General features: G+C 44.8%; 1 protein-coding gene across 1 annotated transcript in view; it reads left to right on the top strand.

Moving 5' to 3' along the window:
• LOC106814661 (ecdysone-inducible protein E75-like) overlaps positions 1 to 9335 on the top strand; it is a 37270-nt gene that overhangs the window by 8005 nt on the left and 19930 nt on the right. Inside the window, exon 2 of the mRNA XM_014819012.1 lies at positions 3861 to 3949. Within this exon, the coding sequence (XP_014674498.1) occupies positions 3861 to 3949 (89 nt within the window). The remainder of the gene's footprint in view (positions 1 to 3860; positions 3950 to 9335) is intronic.

Genomic DNA, 9335 nt, shown 5'->3' with positions numbered 1-9335 from the left:
TATCAGGAGTGTATAATAGGGGTGTATAACAGGAGTGTATAATCCCTATTATACACTCCTGATATACATGTACTAAATTGTAATGCCTCGCATAATAATCATTATGGCCATCTGTGCCAACATTGCCCACGGACATTTTCTCTTCACCTAGCTCTGTGACTACATTGATTGTATGGATTGCTATTGTCAGCCGCATCATGCTGGTATTAGCAGCAGGGCCAGTCCTGTAATTAGACGTGCGTTTGTGATTTGGCCATCTGAGCAGCGCTCTCCTAGCGCCAAGTCGTAATGCATTGATGTTGGTTCATGTGCTTCAATAAATTAGAGCACCTCAAAAATTGTGTGTTACTTGGGTAAGCCACTGAAAACCAGTTGGTCTAGAGGAAAGGCAAGGATGCACATGTAAAGTGATCGCTTCTGGCTTGCGTTCACACTGTTCATGTGTCGTGTGACATCTTCCTGTTGAGATCAACTTCGTTGTTAATTCTCTTTGTCAATACGATAGACGGCCTGAGTATGTCGCAATGATTGTCGAGATTAATTGAGTAAATCAAGTAAGTGTTAGGTTGGCATGTGCGCAGTGTCAGTACAGTCAAGTGAGACTAAAGTAGATGAACATGTGGGCAAGTAGCAAGCATGTTTGACTGGCTAGCGCAGTAGTAGCTATAATTAGCGCTTTCACCACAACTGGCTTGACTTGCTTCTGGAATTAGCTTGTCATTGGGAGTGATAAGGACTTGCATAACATGACTACTTCAGCGAAACATCTGCTCCCCGAAACATCTGCTCCCCGTACAAGTGCGTCGTTGCTAGTAACAGAGGTCATTCACTCTACCCCTCCCCCCCCCCGTACTGTGTATGCTGCAAGCACTACCACCTATCTTATTGCTTAGTTACCTAATGGGGTCATGCCCCTCATTTCTGCAGGGTGAGGGCTGGATACTTTTGCTGATTAGACGTTTCCTTTGCAGTGGGAATTCCCAGTAGGCTCGTTTGTTCAAGAGTATTATCAGTGATATCACTAATCATGTATGTACGGTAACACAACTTTGCATACACTCCTGACTTCAGTTTAATACAGTTTAGTGTATCAGCAAGCAGTAAATATCTTATGTTTTCTGATGTGTGTGGGTGTGGGTGTGTGTGTGTGTGTGCGTGCGTGCGTGCGTGCGTGCGTGCGTGCGTGCGTGCGTGCGTGCGTGCGTGCGTGTGTGTGTGTGTGCGTGCGTGCGTGCGTGCGATAGGTGTACTCTCTCCCACCATATAGATTCATTTTTAACGTTGATGTTAATCATATACAGCTAAAAACGCTAAAAACGTGAGAATATGACACCTCACTGATAACAAACCTAGTTCTTTGCTAGTCGCAGTATAACTTGTAAAAACAAACATGTACGGGGATGAAGCGCTGCTTTATCGGTGTAAATGATATATTCTAATCTATCAATAGTTATAGATATAGCAAGTATTTCCTTTTAAAACGCTAGAGATGCCTTTTCACACCTTGAAATTTGGAGGTAGGCGTTTAACCCAGATAGCCGCAGAGCTGCCAACCCTTCCGATTTTGGCAGATTTTTTACGATTTTAGCCTGTAATTGCGCCATTACGATTCACTCACATTTTACAACGATTTTGGACGTAGTACACGCTGTCATTAGTCTAAGGGGTGGAGATTCGACCAATGATTGTGTAGAGTGTATTATTTTTGTTCTCCCTCCCGGTGTGGACCTTGGTCTTGTCCCCTCCCCCTATTTGTCGATCTCTAATGCCACCCTTGTCGCGTAGGTGTAGTAAACACATCACTCATGTTACGGAAGGGATTCTATCTTGGGCAGCAGTGATCACTTGAATAGCAGTAGGAATCTAATGATTGCATTCTACCCGCAGTCGAGGGACTTATAAGAAGAGCAGTACCAATGCCATTGATCCTAATATTAAATGTCATGTCATCATAAATGCTTAGGTATAGAGTAACCACAGATCGTTGCTGATAATATGCTAATATGTAAACAAATATTATTATATAGTATATACGCTCATTCGTAGAAGTAGATCGTGTGTGAAATAATAGGCGTATAATACGTAGTTTTCCTATTTTTGCTGTAACCTTATATAATAGTAGTATGCTAAATATAATCAAGAGCACATAAACTGTAATGTACACAATAGTTTTTTTGTTTTTTAATGTTATACATTGAAGCGCAGGTCTATTAGATTTACTATGTGCATGGCCAGGTTTCATGAACATGTGTATATATATGTTTATATATCTGTATTACTGTGTACACATAAGTATATTTTTGTTCGTCCTACTTCACGTTGTACTGTAAGTCATTATTGATCACGTACGCGTGCCTCTAATTTATGGGCTTCATTCTGCCACAAGAACCCCCCCCCCACATTATGATATAATCCATTGAGATAAATAGTTTATGTGATACGCTGCCGGTATTGTTGACGATGATGTGCTTATTAGCTGTTCCAACATGAGTAGGGGCATCTATAGTTGAAACTTCGGCTTATTTATTCAGCATGTTGTGAATGCCCCTGAAATGCTCTGCGATTAGTGTAAGCATGTTTGTGCTACGTGAACTCGCATGCGTTTTTGTAAAGGCGTGTCTTCATGAATGTTGACAGTAAACCCATTATCATTCAGCAGTTTTGCATGACTTTAAACTTTAAAGTATCACATTGAATCTGCTGACCGTGAGATAAACTTGGGATAACTTTATACTGTCAGAATTGGTTACTGAAAGCTGTTTTGATCAAGTCAGAAACAGCCCTACCTTACTACATACTCGTTGCTATATATCTGATGGATACTGGATGCTACCGTCGGTGGGGATCTTTACTGCATCTGATGCCCACGATTTTGACTGCATCTATATGCGTACTCTTTCATCGTTCTCTGCGGTTACCCTGATTTATACCACCATTCCGGCATGCCAGGTTCCACTACTGCAGCGATTGGCAGTCCTTACCCTACGAACAGGTTTTAAGTGACACTGGGTCATCGCGCAACCTTGGCCGAGACGGCGTGAGAGCTGGCTAGAATGGTATACTTACCACATTAGCAACTCACAGCAGGCACGTGGGGGCGGGCGAGAGAGAAAATTGCAGCGCATGCGATCGTCGAGGCCCTAACCAGCCATGTGGTTTGGAATCTTCCCAATTTTGTTGCGGTTGTCGGGGAAAACTATCATGTGGTCGAAATCGCGTGTGAAAGATGTTTACGCTAATATGGACATTTGAGATGGTCTAGCTCTGGAAATTGCGTTTCTGGGTATTTAGCTTTTCCGACGATGTGACATTCTGGGTGCAGTCTATAAGCGCTTACATGCTATGACCTTCACCTAGAGTGGCGCATATGATCCCCGATTTTCAAATAATGAAAGTGGGAATATTCTTTGCCGTATCCTGCCCACAAAATAAACGTCTGCCGCCATAATCCTATCTTTCTTTAGTGCTTTTTGGTGTGGTGCCTTAAGCTGTGTTTGGCACAATGGCAGCTAGCACCTGCAGGTTTCAGGCATCAAGATCTCAATTACAATCATTCATTTTTCACCAGGTAGTAGAAAATGAGCTTATTTATCCCCGCCTGAACTAAGCCATGCAGCAACCAGCTCTTTGTTAGAAGGTCATGGCGTTCATTTTCGATACCCTGTCCTGAATTGGATTACCGTGAAGCAAAGTGAAAGATTAGTAGCTGACGTCTTGCAGTGTGTAACAGTTCATAAGCAGTGAGCACACAACTTTTCTGTCGGTTTTTAGGGCGCGCTGCACATTCATCTCAACGCACCCTACTGTATAAAATACATCCAAGTGCGCAAAGTAATGTAGCGCTTTCGTTTACGTTGCAGAATTCGACGGCATGACTGTTCTCTGCCGTGTGTGTGGCGACAAGGCAAGCGGGTTCCACTACGGTGTCCACTCGTGCGAGGGCTGCAAGGTAAGGCTTTGTGAGAGACACGGTGAAGCTTGTTCTAATCTAAACATCGACTCCGTTTGCTTACATTAGAACGGCCTCATACTTACGAAATTCACTAGCTTATTGTGCATTATATTAGTAACACGCGAATCTCTGAAGCCAACAGAACAATAAATAATAATTTAGAATGCATTTAAAGCCGCACGTAAGTATACGCACACATGAACGCACGCACAGCTTAACTTGACCGCACGTACATACATGTAAAAGCCCGTGCCAGCTGTGGAAGCGGCTAGACTACCGTATATATACAGCCATCTGATGTGCTTTCCCAACGAAGTTACCCACTGCTGTTAATAGTTGAAAGTGTGAATGTATTTGCGATCCTGAACTTAAAAATCACGCATTTTTTTCAGCGAGGTTGATATATAGCTCTTCAAAAACTGCCAACATTTATTTTTATTACTCTTGCCCGTATCAAAAGAAGATCTAGCGTCGGCTCTAGTAATGCTCAAGATTTATACAAATCCTAAATTTTATACATTCTTCATTCGTTGACAAGTAAAATTGTTTGCTAAAATTACTCTGCCATTTTAATAAAATTGCTTTTATTACAGAACCTGTTCTCAAAAAGCATTTCGTCCATATTAAAATGATTTTCTTGCGTGCATGGTCCTTTGTAATGCGGTACACGTATGTCCGTCTTGTAAAGCCTGTGTCACTCCACCAACCTTTTCCCGCGTATCTGTTCCTTTGGTAGGTCTTACTTAAATTACCACTCTCACTCTGTTAAATTGCTGGCTATACAATATTACTCCATCCATCAATGCTAGAGAGGATTTTTCTTTCTGGTTGAATTGCTGCCGTTAGCGTTTGACATGATTCTTCTGCTGGTCTGTAGATTGTGTTTATTTGGTTTGCATTCTATTTCTTTGCTTCTTGCAACCATTTCTAGCACTTTTACTGGTTTTTGTTTAAATTTTTTGCACTTTGTAGTAAATCCCAAGAAGCTGTCATATGGTAGGTTCCAGTTGTGTGATTGTTGCTTCTGCGGCGAGTTAGGTGAATTTTTGCTATGTGTATTTCTCCCCAAACAAGACTTTCTCTTTCAAGCATTCTGTACTATCGATCGTTCGTCGCATATGCGCTTACTACATAACCGATTTCATTGCCCCATTAAAGCTTTACCACATTCATAACAAGACTGTAACTAAGTAAGCTAACGAATTCTGGTGGCTCTCCTTCAGGCCTGTATACCTTCGTGCGAGTTTACCTTTGTGGCTTTGCACAGTAACTATACATTACTGTACACAATCTGTTGCGACAATTTCTGTTTGGATTTATCCGTAATCAATACGCGGTTAAACAGTGCGCTCGCCGTGCTGTTCAGACATTGATGCGCACAAACTAGCTGGGCGGGTAGAGGGCGCCAAGCATTACCTAACGTGTTACCTAACGATGGTCGGGTTTCATATGCTGGGCAGGGCGCCGTGCCGAGATTGATGCATTAACTATGTATTATGTACGCGTAGCTGCGAACTGTGCCAATCGGGGCTTCAATTTGTCTACTCATCCAATGAACCGCCGATGTGCTCGATTATGCCAGCACAATAGCTCGTCATAAAAGATGTTGATTCGTGCTACGCGAGCACTGGCCAAGAGCCAGCGCTCTCTTCTCTAGTGGAAGCTGCTCGCATCCTATGACGGGGCTAATCTGAGCTTAGGATTTACCCGAGGGCAGTGCAAGGTGTGTTAGACTAATTACTGATTCCGCCAATCGACTTGTTGTCGTCAACAATTTTATGATCTTCTGAGCTTGCTCTGCACTCATAATCGCACACGCGCGCGCAAACGCGCACGCACGCACGCACGCACGCACGCACGCACGCACGCACGCACGCACACACTAGGGGTGGGACGATTCATCGATTATTTGATGTTTGCGATTTCGATATTCGATGTTCGAAAGATTGCGATACAAGCTTTGACGATACAGGTATCGATACATTTGACCATTTGCAATACACGTATCGATACTACGTGCAATGAAACCATATCATGTAATAGCGAAGTTTCAGAACGAGACGACAAAATTTGATGGCTAGATGGAATAGGCAATGGTAGATATGTCAGATGGATAGGTGGGTGGGTGGGTGAATGGATGGTTGGGTGGATTGGTTGGATGGATAGATGGATGGATGAATGGATGGATAGATGATGGATGAATGGATGGATGGATGGATGGATGAATGGATGGATGGACGGACGGACGGGCAGACAGACAGACAGAATCGCGCTCATGCCCAATGCAGATTTCCACCTTGTCTGATGAGCTTTGCTGCACAGGGCGAGTACACAAACATATAGCACAACATTCAGAAATGTTTTGAGTCGGTGTATGTGTTGTAGCAGTTCCTTTGCTATGCTCAGAAGTGCGTTTCCAGATGGCTGAGCTAATGCTGTCTTGAACGTGTTTTTATTTTGGGTCCAACCCCCAACCGAAAAGTGTCTAGATATAGATGGTTCTTTCTATTGCTTACCTAATGTGATTATGTGTGGCAACCAGTTCTGTACAACAATACCGACTCCCCTTCTCTCTGTTCTGTTTAGGCTCCCTCTCGGAATATTTGCGCTCGCCAGCTCGCTCTTGAATGTCCCTTGTGAGCATGAGAAAGTGAAAAGCCACGTTTTAAGTAGGCTCCCGAGCTGCTAATGGAGGTCGTTCCCCTCTAGCGTGGCAACAATAGGCATTGTAGTGGCGACCTGCAATTGTTGTGTGGGTGGATATATGCGGAGGCTCCTCGCGTATCGGCTTTGTTGTGTCTGCTTTTGTTCGGGTGGCTCAGGGGGTTGGACCCCGTAGTAGGGGTGGAAGCGAGGAGAGTGAAAACGCGAACCACGCGGTCCACGCCGCCACCGTGTTCCATTCAGCGTCAACGTCTCCCGGACCGCGAAATGCGCGCGTCTAGCTTCGATAGCTGGAATCGAGCTCTTGCTGGAATGCATGCGCTTGAAATGCTCGGTTTTTTTTTATGAACGGGAAGGCCATGAAGCAACTCCGTGATGCAACTTCGTGTCTTACGGTATAGGGGATGCTAAGTTAACGTGACTGGATAGTCCCGCTCGCTTGTGTTTTACGAGCAGGTCCTATATATGGCTCCTGCGGGCAGTGAAATATGTGCCTGATGGCAGCCCCGCATTAGCACATCAATGCTGCTAAGCTCTCACTACCTGTCTACACCTGCCTGTCGTTACTCACCCCGTGCTAAACTAAACTCCTCCGACGTGTACCTCGGACGTGGAAATGCTAATCGAGACGCCTCGGGCGCTGCTAGGTACCGATGGTTAGTCTACGTGCCTGTGCGCGATAGTTTGAGGCGTAGAACATGATTGTAGTCTCGGTTCGCGCACTGTTTTTTCGCGCTCAGTAGACGCAGTAGGCGCAGTAATGTTTATCAGGGAAAACAGCTGACCCTTGCGACCTTGGTAGCACTTGAGAACTTGAGACCGTTGAGCTGAGCACGCCTGTGCTGGGCACTGCTGGCCTATTTGTCCCCCTTGTGGCTGCGTGTATCGATCAGTTGAGTTGAATTATCCGTCGCCGTTATGTATGCAGCGCGGACAGGCAGGCAGGCGGGTGTCAGTCTACGTTCCGCCGTCCAATGGCACAGTAGTGCCGGCCTCTGCCAGTAAACATGCCTGACGTCACGTAGCGGAGGCAGGCTATGCTCTATTTAGCGGCACCTTCTCGTTGATATATACAGACCTATTAGCCTAGCAGCACGCCATTTACCCGGGAGTCTCTCTCGTATCGTAACTCGCATTCGCAGTTTGCAAATGAAACGGCTCTCAAAATAAAGAGGAAGCGAGAATCAAAGACCACTGTCTTCTGGTTTATATTTATTTGTGGCCGCAACGTATACACAGTCAATGATGGTGGTGAACCTGGATTATAGCACAGCTGGTAAGTAGTACGGCATGATTAGAGAACGAGAGAGAGAGAGACAGAGAGAGGGTTCAAGGATAGAGAACATGTATCCCAATAATCGCGCGCGCGAAAGAGAGAGATTCACACTATGTTCTATAACGTAACTCGGCAAACATGGTTCCGGTTTGCAAAACTTTGGAGCAGCCTTCTGGGAATTTTTGGGTACACCATTAAATTGTGCCCTCCATTCTGTATTTTATAATCTGACGCTATATTATCCGTCCGTGTTTCTAGGGTTATGTTATTAATATTATATTTGTTTCACATGAGGTAAAATGGATTTGGTTCTGAATATATTAGCGACAAGTAGAATAGTAGGTACTTAGGGTATGCATGTGCAAGTCAGTCTGGTTACTCGCTTATATTAGGCTTAGGTTTACGACGGCGCAAACATTACAATACATACACAATACATTACAATACATGTTATATCGTTACAAGGTTATGCCTCAGTGTTATGGTAAGTGTTTCGTAGGTTTTAATTTAGGTTGTATAGGTGCTGTGTCGAGTGATATACCGTATTATTATACGCCAACTGAATCGTCAATCTATTGACCATATATGCGGGCTATATAAATTATAATTACCTGCACTAATATGGCATTGCGGTCATGCTGGACCAGATTTGACAGACCAGACCATAACATCAATAATAATCATAATCGTACCACATGTTACCAGAATCTAACCATAATGCATCATGTATGTACAGGGGTCATACTTAGAATCCAGTAAACCCAAAAGAGACTATATAGCCAAATCGTTAATTCAACCCTAGTGTGATATCTACTCCAGTGCCAGAGAGAATCACTTGACCTCAAAATTGATTAGAAATGTTTGTGCGTTTTATTATACGCTGTGGCTATATGCCCGGCAGCCGGGCACGGTCTTCGATTTCCTAAATGCCCCGCAGTTCCTAACCCCGGATACTGTATATACCCCCCCCAACCACACATACACGCAACGCACCACGCACACACCACAACACACACACACACGCACGTCACCACACCACACACACACACACACACACAACCACACACACACACAGCACACACACAACACACGACACACCGCAACGCACGACGATTCGCACGCACGCACGCACGCACGACGCACGCACGCACGCACGCACGCACGCACCACTCACTGCAACCGCCACCACTGCCACTATCAGTATCAGTTCACCGACACCTCTGTTGTAACACCACAGACTAGTCATCAGAGTCCGCCATATATACGTTGCCCGTACGCGTTTATTCGTTGTATTTCTTTATTACGCAGCGATATTCTGGTATCGGGATACTGACCGACCGTTTCACGTCAAGGTTGCGAAGCGGACCAGAGGTCGGTCATTGCATCGCGCGGCAGGTGCGCCGTAGCTACCCCCCCCTCCCCCAACAGCAATCTCTCTCTGTT

This window comes from Priapulus caudatus, unplaced genomic scaffold, assembly GCF_000485595.1.
Source record: "Priapulus caudatus unplaced genomic scaffold, Priapulus_caudatus-5.0.1 Scaffold27, whole genome shotgun sequence".
NCBI classification, from domain to species: domain Eukaryota; kingdom Metazoa; phylum Priapulida; class Priapulimorpha; order Priapulimorphida; family Priapulidae; genus Priapulus; species Priapulus caudatus.
This window is presented reverse-complemented; position numbering and strand designations above follow the sequence as displayed.